The sequence below is a fragment of the Phyllobates terribilis genome, unplaced genomic scaffold (assembly GCF_046119375.1).
Source record: "Phyllobates terribilis strain yellow unplaced genomic scaffold, ASM4611937v1 Scaffold_1__5_contigs__length_1240528914, whole genome shotgun sequence".
NCBI lineage: Eukaryota > Metazoa > Chordata > Amphibia > Anura > Dendrobatidae > Phyllobates > Phyllobates terribilis.
In genome coordinates, this window is record NW_027362761.1 from 305,684,490 (window position 1) to 305,703,684 (window position 19,195).

The window sequence follows — 19,195 nt, forward strand, 5'->3', positions numbered from 1 at the left end:
TCACAGGCTACTGTCTTATTAACACTCTACACACTAGGACAGTTTTCTTCTGTCAGTATCATCAATGAGGACATTTTAATTCTATAGTGATTACCTCTGTAGACAAAACAAAAGTGATTTGCAAATTAACAGCATTTAGGAATTTATTGATGATATTTCCTTTAGTTATTTATTTTTCCTATGCCTTAAAAAAAACCTTTAATACTACGGTAAATACAAAAATGGCTGTAGGTTAAAAGCTTGTGCAGATAAGGATACCAAAAATGACAACCTTCTCTGACATCACTTCCTGCGGTGCAGCCATTGGCTGAAGAGTCATAACGCAGATTTCCTGCTCTTTTCATAATATTCAGACCCCTCTGCTCCACTCCCAAGTCATTCCCCAGGCTTTCTAGATTGACTGTTTCAGAAATAAGCAGAACATCCTAAAGTTTGACAAACAGCGGGGGTATCCTGATTACTTGCATCCTCTATTTCTAGGGTTAGTGTTCTATTCAATGACACTAGTACATCCATGTTACAGACCATACAAATTTGCCCATGAAGTTACCATTCCCCAGCTAGACCGTCCTAACCTGTCCAGCAGTTGTACACTGCAGCTTAAGAAATAGTAGTCGAGGCAGACATACAAAACCATATTTGGAGTTTTTTTTCCTTTAGTCTTTTCATGAGTGAGGGTAGTCACATGGAAATATCAGAAATACAGCAGACAAATGAAAATACTAAAATACAAAAACAATAGAAAAAAGAAAATATGTATTTACAGGTAGGTAACATTATTATGGAGGGAGCGATGAGCGCAGCAAGTTTGACATGCAAGAGTCCAAGGGAACCGCTAAAAAGGCTGCGCAAAAATGAAGACAAAGGTTTTGGAACATTTCATCTGCCCTAGGTCACTACATTGATCAGAACCAAATACAGTCACTAAACAGCCCATGAGTACATCAGAACAAGCACACAATACACTGGATTGGAACCGAGGCTTCACTTTGCTGGGATGGATTAGTCATATAAAGCCAAAGATGAAAGTGCAGGACATGCGACAGAACACAGCAGGCCTGGCCTGACCTGGCATTATTCTGTGAATATTTAAACTATCCATAGAAAATATATCACCTCAGACTTGCCCTCTGCAACATGAATTGGGAAAAGGGTGAAATGGAATTAAATACGACAGACTATGTATATACTTTGAGTAACTCACACACTGGCTGAGATCTAAAAAGTCACTTCACACCACAGAAGATATTTAAACTTAAAAAAAAAAAGAAAATAAAAAATAAAAGGGGGAAGGGAGACAAAAAAAAACAGGAAGGAGAGCTGGTTAGAGGGCTGCATGTCTCCTCATGGGGTCTGGTCCCATAGGTTTTGCAGAGCCAAAGTAGTCCTGGAGCTCAGAGGCCTTTAAAGTCACATGCTACATGGAGCCACAGTTAGGCCAGACCTTGAAGGAATCCAAGATTTCCAATCCATATAGATCCACTGGATCCCAGTTCTTTTTATATATATTTATATATATATACTTAGTCTAAACTCTGATGTTCCAACAGGAATATAGTCCACTGCTGAGGGCATGTTTCAGAGATAAGAACCCTTGCGTAGAAGTCACTAAAGTTTTTATTTTTTTTCCATCATTTTACAACAAAAATTCCTTTGAGGTCCATCAGTTGTAGCTGTGTCCATTTACACTGAGTTTATCCAGAGGAGAGAGATGCCAAATTGAAAAAAATTCTGCCAAGTTTGGCTTAGTTTCCTGTTCCCATCATACCTCGAGGAAGCGGGAGCTGCTGGCCTTAGCGTGGAACGGTTCTGACCACATTCGGCGCAGGTCACCCTGTGAGAGAGAGAACAGGGTCAGCAAAGTCTTCAGCGTGCAGTATAACACAGCGCAAAATATCTCATCTTCAATAAGTAATCCACTCTAACTCAAAGTTACACAAAAGATCTATGAACCATCAGTTGCTGAACAATCCATGCGTTAAAACTAATATTGTGACAGTATCAGACTGTGGAAATATAGGCCGTAACAGACATGAAAAATTGGGAGCGAGATGTGAGACCAATTAAAGTACATCAACTGATATCCTACAAGTAGTCCCTAAAGTCTCAATGACTGAGGCGCAAAGACTCTCAGTACTATATGCCACACAGCATACAACACACCTTTGCTATTGCATAATATGAGTCGCAAGTCAAATCAACTATGTTATAGATGTAAACTCCCTAATGCCGGCTTATATAATGTTATGTAAGATTGTCCAAGTTGGGCAAGTTCTAGTCAGAGGTATTGAGACCAATTGCCTCAGTGTTTGAATGTAATATTTCCCCTGACCAGATTGCCTGCTTACTAGGCTATATTGGGGATTTGCCAGTTGAGGATTATTATCAGTTATCTATTCTAAGACTGCTTTACCAAGCTAGAAAGCTTATTGCCCTACATAAAAATATAAATAATATAATAATATCAAATAAAAGCCAAGATCCTTAGATCAGAAGTAGTACAGACATTAATAGGACATTTCATAACTTTCCCAAATTCTTATGAAATAAATTACAGCACATCCTGCATAGTACTACTAAACCCAATTTATTATATATTGTAGGAGTCGGTCCATTTTATACCGACTTCACCAAAATGGACACAGACACCGAGTTCACAGCCCTGATATATATACACCCACATATTTTCTTCAGTGTACATACACATATATAAGTATTTGATACACTGCCGATTTTGCAAGTTTTCCCACCTACAAAGAGTGGAGAGGTCTGTAATTTTTATTGTAGGTACACTTCAACTGTGAGACGCAGAATCTAAAACTAAAAATCCAGAAAAATCACATTGTATGATTTTTACATAATTAATTTGCATTTTATTGCATGAAATACCGGATTTTTCGGAACATAAGACGCACTCCCCCCCCCCCAAACCATGGCTGTGGGTTTCGGGTCAATGTCATGCTGGAAGACCCAGCCACGACCCACCTTTAATGCTCTTACTGAGGGAAGGAGGTTGTTGGCCAAAATCTCACGATACATGACCGTATCTATCTTTCCTTCAATACGGTGCAGTCGTTCTGTCCCCTTTGCAGAAAAGCACCACAAAGTATGATGCTTTCCCCACCATGTTTCACGGTTGGGACGGTGTTCTTGGCGTTGCACTCATCCTTCTTCCTCCAAACCCAGCGAGTGAAGCGGAGACCAAAATAGAACTTTTTGGTATCATCTCACCACACGACCATCTACCATGCCTCCTCTGGATCATTCAGATGATCATTGGCGAACTTCAAATGAGCCTGGACATGTGCTGGCGTGAGCAGGGAGACCTTGCGTGCCCTGCAGGATTTTAATCCATGACAGCGTAGTGTGTTACTAATGGTAACGTTAAGAGACTGTGGTCCCAGCTCTCCTCAGGTCATTGACCAGGTTCTCCTGTGTAGTTCTGGGCCGACTCCTGACCTTTCTCAGAAACATCCTTACCCCACGAGGCGAGATCTTGCATGGAGCTCCAGACCAAGGAAGATTGATACTCCTCTTCTGTTTCTTTCATTTTTTAATAATTGTGTCAACAGATGATGCCTTCTCACCAAGCTGCTTGCCTATTGTCCTGTAGTCCATCCCAGCCTTGAGCAGGTCTACAATTTTGTCCCTGGTGTCCTTAGACAGCTCTTTGTTCTTGGTCATGGTGGAGTGTGATTGAGTGTGTGGACAAGTGTCTTTTATACAGATAACAAGTTCAAACAGGTGCAATTAATACAGGTAAAGAGTGTAGAGTAGGAGGGCATCTTAAAGAAAAACTAACAGGTCTGGGAGAACCAGAATTATTGCAATAAAATACTATTAATTATGTAAAAATCATACAATGTGATTTTTCTGGATTTTTAATTTTTAGATTCTGTCTCACAGTTGAAGTCTACCTACGATAAAAATTACAGACCTCTCCATTCTTTGCAGGTGGGAAAACTTGCAAAATCGGCAGTGTATCAAATACTTATTTTCCCTGATGTGTTGTAGAAAGAGAAGAAGATTCCAGACATTTATTTGCTAATAATCAGACACTATTGACTTTAAGGTACTCCCGGGGTTCCCAGAATTTGGAAGGAAGGGTAGTTTTGTTTAAAGGCATTCTATCACTGGGATGGGTGCATTTGGGTTTCTTATGTAATCGTTTTTTCACGTTTGTAATTTTTTGGAAAATGTTGAATAAAAAAAAAAAAAAAGAGATCTGATTTAAAAAAAAAAAAATGAAGAATACAACCTACCTTTAAATAGGCCATGGTGAGCAGCGGTAATAAAGTAAAGGGAACCAAATAGAGCAAAGCAGGCTGTGCAGCTCTGTGAATGCGTGAAGCCACCGTCGCAGTTAACAGTCCTGTAATGTAACAAGATTAACACACACAGGCTTTTTTTTTTCTCTTCATCTTCATTACAACAACAAAGAAATCTGAAGAGAAGGTATGATACTTCATAAAGGGAAAAAAAGCTAAATTCACGTGTCAAGACCAAGATGACATGGTGGGTGGGCTAGATCCAGATCAGATCATAAAATCATGTCTCTACTATTTATACCCATTCTGCATGTCAGTGATCACTGCAACTAGCAAATATACTTACAGTGCCTACAAGTAGTATTCAACCCCCTGCAGATTTAGCTGGTTGTCACATGCGGAATTAACTTGGCATTGTGACATTTGTACTGTAGATCAGCCTGGAAGTGGGAAATGCACTGCAGCAAAATTTTTTTATTTTTTTTAAACGTAAAAAGTTAATTCAGAGTGTCATTTATTATTCAACCCCTCAAACCACAAGAATTCTGTTTGGTCCCCCTAAAGTATTAAGAAGTAGTTCAGGCACCAAGAATAATGAACTTCACATGTGTGGATTAAAGATCTCTTTTGCCAGCCTTTTCTGACTATTTAAGACCCTCCCCAAACTTGTGAACAGCACTCAGACATGGTCAACATGGGAAAGACAAAGGAGCATTCCAAGGCCATCAGAGACAAGATCGTGGAGGGTCACAAGGCTGGCAAGGGGTACAAAACCCTTTCCAAGGAGTTGGGCCTACCTGTCTCCACTGTTGGGAGCATCATCCGTAAGTGGAAGGCTTATGGAACTACTGTTAGCCTTCCACGGCCAGGACAGCCTTTGAAAGTGTCCTCCCGTGCCGAGGCCAGGCTTGTCCGAAGAGTCAAGGCTAACCCAAGGACAACAAGGAAGGAGCTCCGGGAAGATCTCATGGCAGTGGGGACATTGGTTTCAGTCAATACCATAAGTAACGTACTCCACCGCAATGGTCTCCGTTCCAGACAAGCCCGTAAGGTACCTTTACTTTCAAAGCTTCATGTCAAGGCTCGTCTACAGTTTGCTCATGATCACTTGGAGGACTCTGAGACAGACTGGTTCAAGGTTCTATGGTCTGATGAGACCAAGATCGAGATCTTTGGTGCCAACCACACACGTGACGTTTGGAGACTGGATGGCACTGCATACGACCCCAAGAATACCATCCCTACAGTCAAGCATGGTGGTGGCAGCATCATGCTGTGGGGCTGTTTCTCTGCCAAGGGGCCTGGCCATCTGGTCCGCATCCATGGGAAGATGGATAGCACGGCCTACCTGGAGATTTTGGCCAAGAACCTCCGCTCCTCCATCAAGGATCTTAAGATGGGTCGTAATTTCATCTTCCAACAAGACAACGACTCAAAGCACACAGCCAAGAAAACCAAGGCCTGGTTCAATAGCGAAAAAGTCAAGGTGTTGGAGTGGCCTAGTCAGTCTCCTGACCTTAACCCAATTGAAAACTTGTGGAAGGAGCTCAAGAATAAAGTCCACATGACACACCCAAAGAACCTAGATAACTTGGAGGAGATCTGCATGGAGGAGTGGGCCAAGATAACTCCACAGACCTGTGCCGGCCTGATCGGGTCTTATAAAAGACGATTATTAGCTGTAATTGCAAACAAGGGTTATTCCACAAAATATTAAACATAGGGGTTGTATAATAATTGACCCACACTTTTATGTTTAAAATTTAATAAAATTCAACTGTTCAACATAACTTTTTGGTTTGTAAGATTTATGCTTCTGTTCATAAAACCTACTCTCGTTTGCAGTTTGAAGGCTCTAACTTATTTGCATCTTATCAAACCAGCTAAATCTGCAGGAGGTTGAATACTACTTGTAGGCACTGTATATATAAAATTAATATAAAAATAATGAACTGGCATTCATAGAAAATGCAAACATTTTTAAAGGGGGAGGAAGGAGGGCATCTTGAAAGACCAATCTAAATATGCTTAATAAATCAGGCACTGGTTACTTACCCACAAAGTACCCAATGAGTGTGCAATGGAAGTAGGAGACCTTCTGCATTCGTCCAGAAATGTTGGCGGTCCCCTGTGCACCACAAGAATCAGTTGTCGCCTGTTTCTTGTAGTTGTCATAACGCAGAACGAAGCAGAGAAGTAGTCCTGGCATTACAATGTCCCCTATGCCAAGCATGGAAAAGTGACTGCCTGTAGAACTGCACAAAGACATTAATAAAATATTGTAAGAATACATAAACAGGAGTGGATTCATCTAGAACAGCCATAGCTGGATCTAGAAAGCAGAAGGCATTTTTCAATAACAGAACCTTACCTAGGAAAAACTAGTTTTCCTGGCAGTGACAGGCGAGGTATGTCCCTACCAACATTAGGGCCAAGATGAAGCTTCCTTGACAAGACATCCAGAGGATTATCAGCAGGTTGTGTTGCCACCTTGACCATCACATTGCTGTTAAATATGTAGGCAGAAAAGAAGACCTGCAGAAGGGATCAGAGAAGTACATGATAGCAATTATACCATATGCAAATAGCATGTACGAGATACCTTATAGTGGATACTTAGACCCCCTCTCACTCAGACAACCAATTCTCCTACTTTGCAACGATGAAGGGCAAAACCCCTGAAACTTTTGGAAACACACCCTATAAATTTTTAAGTGGGCTCTCCCCACTACAGCAATGCTAAAAATGTGGTCGCTAAATGCAGTTTATGTACATTTTCGGGCTCGGAAGTATGGGGGAGGTCTGTGGATTTGGGATGCAGATTTACATGGGGGGGGGGATTTTATTTGGAGGAAGGAGCCAGGTCGCATTTCCAGGGCCTCTGTGGTTCCGGTAAAGTGGTAACGCCTTTAAATTCAATTCACAATTGACTGACCTGCATGGGGAGCTTGTTTTTTGCAGAATAAGTTTTAAGTGGTAACATTTTGGAGTACATAACATTCTTTGATCACTTTCAGTACAAGACCAAGATCACGTTTATACTATTATCTATGCTAAGCATTTATGTTGGGGTTTCCATTTAAATTCCCCCCAAAATGAGATTCAGATGAAACTTCTCACTATATTAAGGCAGATGGAGTCACTTTGGACTCCGCTTGGTGTATGCTCCAGTGCTGTCTGCCCATTTAGGCGTGCACACAACTGTGGTCAATCACACTTCTGTGTGCTAAAAAGATGCCTAAAATGGAGGGACAGCGCCGAAACAGAGTGACTTCATCTGCCTCATAATAGTGAATGGTTCCATCAGGGGTCTCATCTGAATCACATTCACATTTTTTGGGGGTTTTAAACGAAAATCCCAATGTACATGCTCAGCAAAGTACAAATGATAAATATGAACAAAGCCTTATTCTGAATTTTTGGAAGGCTGAAAACAAAAACAGCAGTTCAAGAATTTATTTTGTAACTCTTTACTGTGCGGTGTAAGTGAAAAGACGGCTATATTCTTTGTGTTCGTGCAAATACAGCGAGACCAGATTTATTTAGGTTTTTGTACACTAAAAATGCTTTTTTTCAATAAAAAAATCGTTTTTAAACACCATATTTGGAGAGCTATAATTTTTTATTTTTGGGGCAACAGAGCTGTATAAAGGATTTTTTCGGGGTGCATTACATTTTTTTTTTAGCTTTTTATTCCGATTTTTTTCATGCTGAATGAACAAAAACAAGCCAAGCAGACTTATTTTTGCAGAAAAAGGTGACAAAACAGATTTATTCTTCAGGTCAGTAGGATTATAGGAATACCAAATTCATACAGCTTTTGTTTTTCATGATTTGCCACTTTTACACAAACAACATTTTACAGAAATTAATTTGTCTTTGCAAAAAAATAAAGTTAGAACTTTAGGAATTTGCCAATGCAGACACTGCTGTTCGAGGGCTTTTTTTTTTTTTTTTTCAGGACAAGCTGAGGTTTCCAAAAATACAATTTTTGTTTATTTTAGATACAACTTTCTGTCAAGTCTTTTATTCCATCTTTTGTGTCAGAATGATGAAAAAGCTAAATTCTTGGTGTGTTTACGTATTTTTTTTTTTTTTTTTACAGTGTTGGCCATACCTAATAAATAATATAACAATTTTACATTTTGGTTTGTTCTGGATGCGACAGTACCAATTATGTGTACTTGTCCCACTGTAGGACATTAATACTTTTTTCACTTTTAATTGCAAGTCTCATACACTGTAGCAGTCATGTACTTCACGTTGCTGTACCAACTATAGGCGCCCGCGAACGTCCTCGCCCTCTCTCAACCATCTAGATGCTGCTGTAGCAATTAATCATGACATCTAAGGGGTTCATCAACCCAGATGATTGGTTGTAACAACAATGGTGACCAATGTAGGAGAGTGTCTGCATGGCATTTTCGCCCATCAGGGGGCCCTATACATTTATTCCTCAATGCCGTAAAAAAAGAAAAAGTGCATCGGGCAGCATGGTGGCTCAGTGGTTAGCACAGTTGCTTTGCAGCGCTGGGGTTCTGGGTTCAAATCCCACCAAGGACAACATCTGCAAGGAGTTTGTATGTTTTCCCCATGTTTGTGTGGATTTCCTCTGGTTTCCTCCTACAAAGACATCTTGATAGGGAATTTAGATTGTCAGCCTGAATGAGGACAGCGATGATGATGTCTGTAAAGCGCTGCGGAATATGATGGTGCTATATAAGCAAAAGCATAATAAATAATAATAAAGCTGCTCATTAAAGAGAACCTGTCAGCAAGATTTTGTAATGTAAAGTAAAGACGTAGCTGTAATGGCGCTGTAGTACAGTTGTTACCTTCGGTGAAGAAATCCGCCTTGTTGTTGTTCTTTCATCACCATTCATTTTCTGCTAATTAGATTTTGATGCACAGTACACTGGGTCTTCTCTTTCCTGTCCGATTCCCTGCTCCTCCACCAGCCTCCAGTCTTTCAATGACCTGCACCCTCTGATTGAAATGTCAGCAGTGGACAAGTCACAGATAGAAGGGCTGGGGAATCAGACAGGGAGAAGAAGACCAACTGCACAGTCCAGTCCTGTGCACAGAAATCTATTCAGCAGAAAACTTCAATAGTGATTGGTGAAGAAATCTATTTTGCTGTTCTTCTTTCAAACAGTATCAATTTAATCTGTGTTACAGCGCCATTACAGCCATGCCTTTACTGTATATTACAAAATCGTACTGACAGGCTCTCTTTAATGACTGCCGGTAAAATGGTGTATAAATGGCCGAATCCCTTTTCTCCACTGCACTACTGATATATGGATTTCTGAACTTTAGAGCACCCAATATACATATTTCCCCTTCGACAAAGGGAGCAGCAATAGAGACTCATTTACTTTTTCCCCCCTCTTTGACGGTGCTTAATCGAAACAAGCCTGCTCATGGGGGTGTGGGGAAGGGAAGCATAGTCCCACAGGGAAGGCCAAAACTGGCATCTTTAAAATAATCTGGCAAGACTTTATGTACCTCACTTGACCACACTGAGAAAACCCAACTGCTGTCATTTTCTGTTAATGCATTGCGGGGAGAAGAGGAGAGCTGCAGTTTGGGAGTGATGAATATCATCATGGGAGCAGGGTTTTTCAGATACCAAGGAATAAGGAGATTGACAGTTTGCCAGAAAACCTGTATTAGCTCTGAGCATTTTTATGACAAATGCTGCTCCCACCATGATTTTCATTTCTGGGCTCCACGTCACAGCTCTTCTCTCCCGACGCTGTTATGACAGGAAGTGAAGGGAATGAGGAGTTCTCTGCGTGGTCGAGTGAGAGACACATCAAGTCTCACCAAATCACACAGAAAATGCCTGTTTTTACTTTTTTTTTTTAACCCCTTTACCCCCGAGGGTGGTTTGCACGTTCATGACCAGGCCAATTTTTACAATTCTGACCACTGTCACTTTAGGAGGTAATTATTCTGGAACGCTTCAATGGATCCCCCTGATTCTGAGACTGTTTTTTCCTGACATTGTACTTCATGATTGTGGTAACATTTCTTCAATATGACTAGCGTTTATTTGTGAAAAAAGTGGAAATTTGGCTAAAATGTTGAAAATTTCGTAATTTTCAAAATGTGAATTTTCATGCCCTTAAATCAGAGAGATATGTTACACAAAGGAGTTAATAAATAACATTTCCCACATGTCTACTTTACATCAGCACAATTTTGGTACCAACATTTTTTTTTCGTTATGAAGTTATAAGGGTTAAAAGTTGACCAGCGATTTTTCTAATTTTTCCAACGAAATTTACAAAACCATTTTTTTTAGGGACCACACCACATTTGAAGTCACTTTGAGGGGCCTTTATGACAGAAAATACCCAAAAGTGACACCATTCTAAAAACTGCACCCCTCAAGGTGCTCAAAACCACAAGACGTTTATTAACCCTTCAGGTGCTTCACAGGAATTTTTGGAATGTGGAAGGAAAAAAAAAATGAACATTTATTGTTTTTCACAAAAATGTTACTTTAGACCCAATTTTTTTTATTTTCGCAACGGTAACAGGAAAAAATGGACCCCAAAATTTGTTGTGTAATTTCTCCTGAACATGCAAATACCCCATATGTGGGGAAAAACCACTGTTTGGGCGCACGGCAGGGCTCGGAATAGGCCCAGGACACAGATACACCCCATGTCAGACAGGGGTTAAGGTCATTTGCATTCCCATCCCCCTCTATGATGCTACCTTTTTATGATTAGGCAGTGTCATAGAAGACAAACATTAAACACCCCTTGCTTGCAGGTGTAATTTGCCTACTGGGTGCAAAAAAATTCAGAAGCCAATATCCCTACAACAGAGTGTAGAGAGAAAAAAATAATCAGCACTGCAGCCAATTTATGATGAGGTAGGAAATTATGAATAAAAATAAAGTAGTGATGGTCCTCTTAAAAACCCCTATAAAATAAGAATTGTATTTCTCTGATGAGGACCATATAACCATTTATTTATTTTAGGAACTCCTTAATATTTTGATGGAATTTCCAAATTTAATTATCAATGTGATATAATTTTCTTTTAGATGCACTTAATGGTTGTCAAATTAGGGAGAGTCTTTCACAAGGTGCCAAGTCAATTGGTTCAGACATTGCAGTCTTTGCTTATAACCCATGTGATGGCCCTTCAACAAGGATGTGGAACACATACTTTTGGTGAATAAAAACAGCCAGAAAGTTTGTAAAAAGGACAATATATTAGGAAAGGCATACATTTACTTCCTTCAAATGGTGAAATAAGAATGGTCTGTAGTTGACAGCATTGTACAATATGTCTATGGGCTCTCTGTGAGGAGTTATTATAATGTGCTTTCTCATAGGTTTGTATTCTAATATTACTAAATTTCTATAAGAACGCCATCATTTAAAACAAGTTTTTCTATATTATAGGAGCAACATGCTGCTCATTGTAGAAAGTTGTATGCCAAGTAAAAACGCTGCTCTTAAGTACGCAGCTCCTGCATGAATGCATGCACTGATGTATGGGCTCAATAGTAAGTCTTTGGGTCGGTAAAAAAACACACAGATTGTTGAGTACGGTCCCATATTGTTTTTATTGACCAAGTACATTGCTGTGCGCAAGAAGCTGCACAATTCAAAATGGTGTTTTGAGTTATTGGTTTGGAAATGGGTGCACAGTTGCAGGACCCTGCACCTCCAACAGTCAGCAGCACCTATAATATATAAAAATTTGGGTGGCAATGGAGGAACAGAAATAGAAACTAAATCAGAACAATTTTTATTGTTGATCTATTTCTTGCAAGGTTATGTAATTAGTTTGAGTATAAATTTGGGCTGACAGTCCAATGAAGGAGTCTAACTATATAACTTTACAAATTTTATATCACATTTACTTTAAAACTGACATTCTTTTGAAACCAACAATTCTGCTTACCCAAAACACATCATATATAAGTAACCCTGAAAGTAGGAGACAGGAAACCTTCAGGCTAGGCAGACGGACAAAGGCGATCATTGCTACACATAGTCCCATTGCAAGGGCTGGAAAGAGAAACAAAGTAGTGGATTGTTCAAACCCGCTTCTTCAAAGAGGAATTCATGCAATGTATTACGACAGTGGTAGTGTGCTCTACTAAGCTACATCATGTTCTACAACCGTAGCAAAGAAAGAAAGAAAAAAAAAAACAACAACAAAAAAAAAAAAAACATTTAAAGGGAATCTGTCAGCAGGTTTCTGCTATGTAATCTGAAGACAGCAGGAGATGGTGGCTGAAACACAGAATTCAGGGATGTGTCACTTGTCAGGTTAAGTGCCCACGTAGCGTTTTTACGGCTGTGAAAACGCTTGTAAAACCGTCTGCCATGCAAAGCAATGTGAATTCGGATGTGCTGTGCACATGATGCGCTATTTGCGTGCCGAATTCGCATTGCGTTGCAAAAAGCAGCATGACCATTTCTACCGCGATTACGCTGCAAATTCACGGCCATTGAGGAACATTGAAACGCAGCAAACCCACAGGTATATGTGGATTTGCTGCGTTTCAATTAAATTCAATGGCAGCGAATTTGCAGCGTAATAGCGGTGCGTGTGGTACCCAGGACGAAGATGAGACTACAACTCCTCTTCATCCGGGCTACCACGCGGTGAAAAAAAGACATAAAGTTAAAAATAAACAAAACCTGTATGTTCACCTCTCCGGCGGCCCCCGGCCACGTCCTCTCTGCTTGGCGTCCCGCGGTGTACTGTCAGGACCTGCGGTGACGTCATTTAGTCACTTGATGGTCACGCGACCGCTGACGTCGGCGGTCAGGTGACGGTCGCGTGACCATCAGCTGACTAAATGACGTCACCGCAGGTCCTGACAGTATACTGCGGGACGCCGAGGAGAGTGGACGCCGCCGGGAGCAGACTGGAGGAGACCGGAGAGGTGAGTATACAGTTTTTTGGGTTTTTTTTAACGTTTTAATTCTCTTTTTTTTAACTAAAGATGCTGCATTTAAAGCATCAGTTGTACACACATTATAAATCCATGCCGGTTGCATGGATTTATATTGTGTGACCAACTTGTCAAGCACTTTTCCAAGTGATGCTCAAAATTGCTTGGAAAACAGCTTGAAAAAATGCACGTAAAAACGCTGAAAAAATGCTTCTCTCTGGCAGAAAAAACGCATGTAAATCTGCATGCGTTTTTTTCTGCCAGAGAGGCAAAAACGCTCTGCATCAAATCTGCTACGTGGGCACATAGCCTCAAAGTGCTGTTGTTTACGTGAAGGATTTATCACTAAGATCAAGGCTGTGTGCCCACGATGTGCTTTTTAAGCGTTTCCGCAGTGGCAAAAACGCTGCAGAAACGCTTAAAAAACGCATGGTAGAAGGTCTGCCATGTTCCCCAATGATAATCCGCATGTGCTGTGCACATGCTGCGGAAATTTCCGCTGCGGATTATCATTGCGGAAAAAAACGCAGCACTACCAATTATTTTGCAGAAGTGCTGCGTTTTCGCCGCCATTGACTTGCATTAGAATGCATGCATTCCGCTTCACTAGATAAGGACATGCGGAATCCATGCGTTCCAATGTGCGGATGGTACCCAGGTCTAGAGGAGAGGAGACTCTCCTCCGGACCCGGGTACCATAGAAACTGTGAAAAAAAAGAATAAAATAAAAAATAAAGATTATATTTACCTTCTGACGGCCCCCGCTGCACTCGTCCTCTCAGGCCGGAAGCTAGCGATGGACTGAAGGACCTGCGCTGACGTCATAGTCATGTGACAGGTCACGCGACGCTGTCGTCGGCAGGTCCTTCAGTGTACCGCTGCCGGCAGCCAAGACGGAGGGAAGCAAGACTGCGGGGGCCATCAGAGGGTAAGTATATATTTATTTTTTACCATTCTTTCGGTCACAGTATATAAATCCATGCCGTTTGCATGGATTTATATAGTGTGACCAAGTTGACAAGCACTTTCCAAGTGATGCTAAAATCGCTTGGAAAGCGCTTGTCAACCCGCATGCGGAAATGCAAGTGGAGAACGCTTCACATCCGCATGTCCCTGGCAGGAAAACGCATGCACAATCCGCATGCGTATTTTTCTGCCAGGGAGATGCAGAAACGCTCAGGAAAAAATCCTGAGCATTTCTGCATCATGGGCACATAGCCTAACATGGACTACACTAATCCGGCAACGCCCCTCTTGTGATAAGCAGCTCACAGTCTATAGACTTAGTACACAGAGAGCCTGGTGTGGGTGGAGTTAGCTTTCTCAGCTCTGCTTCATTCTAAATCTAAAAGCTCTGATTGTGTCAGAACGGCTGCACTCAGTAATCTAAGTGATACATCCTTGGATTCAACTTCTCTTTGCCTACATCACGCTGCTCTCAGATGACATAGCAAAAACCAGCTGACAGATTCCCTTTAAAACTGCAACCGACCCAAGGTTTTTAACAAAATATCTATGGTTCTCCTAGGTTGGTGCCCCACTTAACCTGTGAGATGCCTTTGAGAAAGAAGCGAAGAAAACTCACCGTCCATGAGCAGCCAGTGGCCTGTCAGTACCCAAATAAGAACTAGCAATACAGAAAGAGAAAAGGATAGCAGCTCTGCCACTGTAAAACGACCACAGCATCCAAAGGAAATCCTAATAAACAGAAATGGAAACATTGGTAGAATATTGGCACGTACATCACATTTTACAAGGTCATATTAAATGCACATGATGATAAGTTTTCATCATGTGCATTTAATATGACCTTGTATTCAAGTAGCTGCAAAAAAAAAAAAACCCAATGTCCATTATCATCTTATTCTGTTTGTATTTCGTGCTAGAATAGAATATAGAAGAGAATTCCACCATTTTAAGGTACATGGACTAAGCCAAGGTGCTTGGGGTGCCTTCACGCTGTGCTCAGGCACCCGTTCAGCGGCTTCATCGGGGCTTACTTCAGAACCCCCCCTGCAAAACGGGGTTTGGGCGTATGCGTCGACGGGCCATAGACTATAATGGTGCACACTGTGTCTGGCTGTCCACCTTCCAGTAGGCGTACACGCCTGAAAATGATGCATGACAGAGCGCAAGTTCGCTCGGTCTACACAATTATAGTATATGGCTCAGTCGGCGCATACGCCCGAACCAGGTTTTGCCGGGGGAAGAGGGGTGTGGGGGGAGTTCGGAAGTAAGCCTCAACGGAGCCACTGAATGGGTGCATGAGCACAGTGTGAAAGCATCCTTAGTCTTGCATCCATTCACTATCATTTAGATGGGATAATAGAATGATGATCTATAACTTGCAGATGCTTTCAGATTTGAACAGCAAATATTAGATTGTCCTGAGAATACTGTACATACTGCTATACCCTAATATTTATACATGAATAACTCCCTAACCAGATGTACACTAAGGGAATCTGGCTCATCTCTCTGATAGTAGGCTGGACACAAATGATTTCCATGTCTTGGCATTGTGCTTTCACATTAAGTCTCTGATATAAAGCAGCACATAAAGCATGGATAATTTCTATTATCCCCCCCTTAAAGGGGTTGTCCAGGGCCATGTGATTTTTTTTTTATTTTTTACTATGAGCCTTAAAACTAACAGAAGCAACTATTTGTCCGCTCAACCCGGCGCCAGCTAAGAGGTCATCGGCGATTCAGCAGCTTCACATCATCAGAGCCGGTCTTCTTCTTCCAAGCTGCTCTGTTGATGGGGCATGACTGCCAACATCATGCTGACTGACAGTCGGCTCCCTGCAGATTGACAGTTGGCTCCCCACTGCCTAACTGCAGGGAGCCAGTTGTCAATCACCATGATGCCAGCTGTCAAGCCCCATCAACAAAGCAGATCAGATGAGAAGCCACCACTCTGTAGAGGTGACCTCAGAGGAAGCCGCTGAATCGTGGGCAGGAGTAGTCTGTGACCGCTCTGTGCCGGTAGAGATCGGCGCCATACACAACAGGCAGGTAGTTAGGAACTACCTGCTTGTTAGTTCTTCGGCCCATACAGATAAAAAGTATTGGTCCTGGATAACCACTTTTAATAAGGGGCAAACTGAAGACAAAAAAAGAAAGCAAACTGCAATTGAGTACTAATGACATTCAATTCAATTTCACAGAATTCATGAATGCATACTCACTTATTCTGAGGAGAGCAGGGCCTGGTTAAATACTGGCACATAGGGAGCAAGAGAAATGCAAATGCTATTGTTGCGAGAACTGAAAGAGAAAATGAACATTAAATTCTTTTTTCACCTTTGTAAAATTATCATCATTCTGAACAAAAAAATTACTCACCTGCAGTGCAAATAGTGAACACCACCTGAACAGAGTCAAAGAAGAAGAACATGACCAGAAGAGACACGGAGGCGCCAATAGGAAGGAACAAAGCCTGAGTAGAGTCAATAGTCTGGATACCTGTAGAAGAACAAGCTTGTTACATTCCCAAAATGATTCACAATCTGCGAAAGACATGTATTTTTCATTACTATCCCTAAAATCCCTAAAGCTGAATAAACAGCAATTCCTTTTCACACCCATACACATGGACCTACAGCAACAGCTTATCTCCACAACAAAGGAATAAGGCATATGGAAACTTAATATGTCTAAAAAAAACCCCTCCTCCCATCAAGTGTCACAGGAGAGCCAGGACACCCCCATATACACTAAATGGTCAGCCAGTCTTGCCAAGATTATTTTCATCTAATCCACCTTAAATCAGCGATTTTTATTCTTTTTTTTTATTTCACCATATGTCAAAATTTAGCTAGGATTATGGAAAAAAAGCAATAGGGTTAATTCAGTATATGGGATTTTATTAGACAACTCTCCATAGGTTTATATTTTGGGATATGTGGAGGATCTCCCATTGCCGACCCTCCTCCTAAGCTAGCTGCAGCATGAATGTTATAGATGGCCAGGAAGCTCATTGCATTGGACACATCTTCTCATTTAAAGATTTTCCTGTATTTTCATGACTTTTAAAATTGTACATTCACACTGAAGGCATCAAAACTATGAATTAACACATGTGGAATTATATACTTAACAAAAAGTGTGAAACAACTGAAAATATGTCTTATATTCTAGGTTCTTCAAAGTAGCCACCTTTCGCTTTGATGACTGCTTTGCACACTCTTGGCATTCTCTTGATGAGCTTCAAGAGGTAGTCACCGGAAATGGTCTTCCAACATCCTTAAGGAGTTCCCAGAGATGCTTAGCACTTGTTGGCCCTTTTGCCTTCACTCTGCAGTGCAGCTCACCCCAAACCATCTCGATTGGGTTCATGTCTGGTGGTCTGGTAACTGTGGAGGCCAGGTCATCTGGCGTAGCACCCAATCACTCTCCTCCTTGGTCAAATAGCCCTTACACAGCCTGGAGGTGTGTTTGGGGTCATTGTCCTGTTGAAAAATAAATGAGGGTCCAACTAAACGCAAACCGGATGGAATAGCATGCCGCTGCAAGATGCTGTGGTAGCCATGCTGGTTCAGTATGCCTTCAATTTTGAATAAATCCCCAACAGTGTCACCAGCAAAGCACCCCCAGACCATCACACCGCCTCCTCCATGCTTCACGGTGGGAACCAGGCATGTAGAGTCCATCCGTTCACCTTTTCTGCGTCGCACAAAGACACGGTGGTTGAAACCAAAGATCTTAAATTTGGACTCATCAGACCAAAGCACAGATTTCCACTGGTCTAATGTCTATTCCTTGTGTTCTTTAGCCCAAACAAGTCTCTTCTGCTTGTTGCCTGTCCTTAGCAGTGGTTTGCTAGCAGCTATTTTACCATGAAGGCCAGCTGCACAAAGTCTCCTCTTAACAGTTGTTGTAGAGATGTGTCTGCTGCTAGAACTCTGTGTGACATTGACCTGGTCTCTAATCTGAGCTGCTGTTAACCTGCAATTTCTGAGGCTGGTGACTCTGATAAACTTATCCTCAGAAGCAGAGGTGACTCTTGGTCTTCCTTTTCTGGGGTGGTCCTCATGTGAGCCAGTTTCTTTGTATCTCTTGATGGTTTTTGCAACTGCACTTCGGGACACTTTCAAAGTTTTCCCAATTTTTCACACTGACTGACCTTCATTTCTTAAAGTAATGATGGCCACTCGTTTTTCTTTACTTAGCTGCTTTTTTCTTGCCATAATACAAATTCTAACAGTCTTCAGTAGGACTATCAGCTGTGTATCCACGAGACTTCTGCACAACACAACGGATGGTCCCAACCCCATTTATAAGGCAAGAAATCCCACTTATTAAACCTGACAGGGCCCACCTGTGAAGGGAAAACCATTTCCGGTGACTACCTCTTGAAGCTCATCAAGAGAATGCCGAGTGTGCAAAGCAGTCATCAAAGCAAAAGGTGGCTACTGTGAAGAACCTAGAATATAAGACATATATTCAGTTGTATCACACTTTTTTGTTAAGTATATAATTCCACATGTGTTAACTCATAGTTTTGATGCCTTCAGTGTGAATGTACAATTTTCATAGTCATGAAAATACAGAAAAATCTTTAAATGAGAAGGTGTGTCCAATCTTTTGGTCTGTACTATATATATATATATATGTACTATATAGATTTTTGTATGTATGTATGTATATATATACATATATACAAAAATCTGACAATATATAGGCACTATGGTTAGACAATTAGGGCCTAGCACCGTCTACATTGACAAGAGACAAGATTTTGGATATTTTGGGCTCTCATATGAACTTGATCAGAGTTAAGTGTTTCGGGTGAAATAATCTGCAAAATAAATTGTTATGACAGATGTCCTTGGTCATCTCAAAGTGCTTTACTTGAATTGGATACTGAGGAAGATTTAGTGTATTTAACCCCATCAGCCCCTAGCCTGTTTTCACCTTCCTAACAAAGGCCAAATTCTACAATTCTGACCAGTGATTCTGAGATTGTTTTTTGAGACACATTGTACTT

At 41.2% G+C, this 19,195-nt stretch overlaps 1 protein-coding gene across 2 annotated transcripts in view; it reads right to left on the reverse strand.

Annotated features, from left to right (window-relative positions):
• Positions 1-638: 638 nt before the first annotated feature.
• SPPL3 (signal peptide peptidase like 3) overlaps positions 639-19,195 on the reverse strand; it is a 105,091-nt gene continuing 86,534 nt past the window's right edge. For both annotated transcript variants that reach the window (XM_073673567.1, XM_073673564.1), the window contains 8 exons: positions 16,552-16,671; positions 16,395-16,473; positions 14,789-14,901; positions 12,201-12,307; positions 6,640-6,803; positions 6,324-6,523; positions 4,263-4,372; positions 639-1,834 (listed from right to left, as the gene is read on the reverse strand). In XM_073673567.1, coding sequence (XP_073529668.1) covers positions 1,763-1,834; positions 4,263-4,372; positions 6,324-6,523; positions 6,640-6,803; positions 12,201-12,307; positions 14,789-14,901; positions 16,395-16,473; positions 16,552-16,671 — 965 coding nt within the window. In that variant the 3' untranslated portion in view covers positions 639-1,762. The remainder of the gene's footprint in view (positions 1,835-4,262; positions 4,373-6,323; positions 6,524-6,639; positions 6,804-12,200; positions 12,308-14,788; positions 14,902-16,394; positions 16,474-16,551; positions 16,672-19,195) is intronic.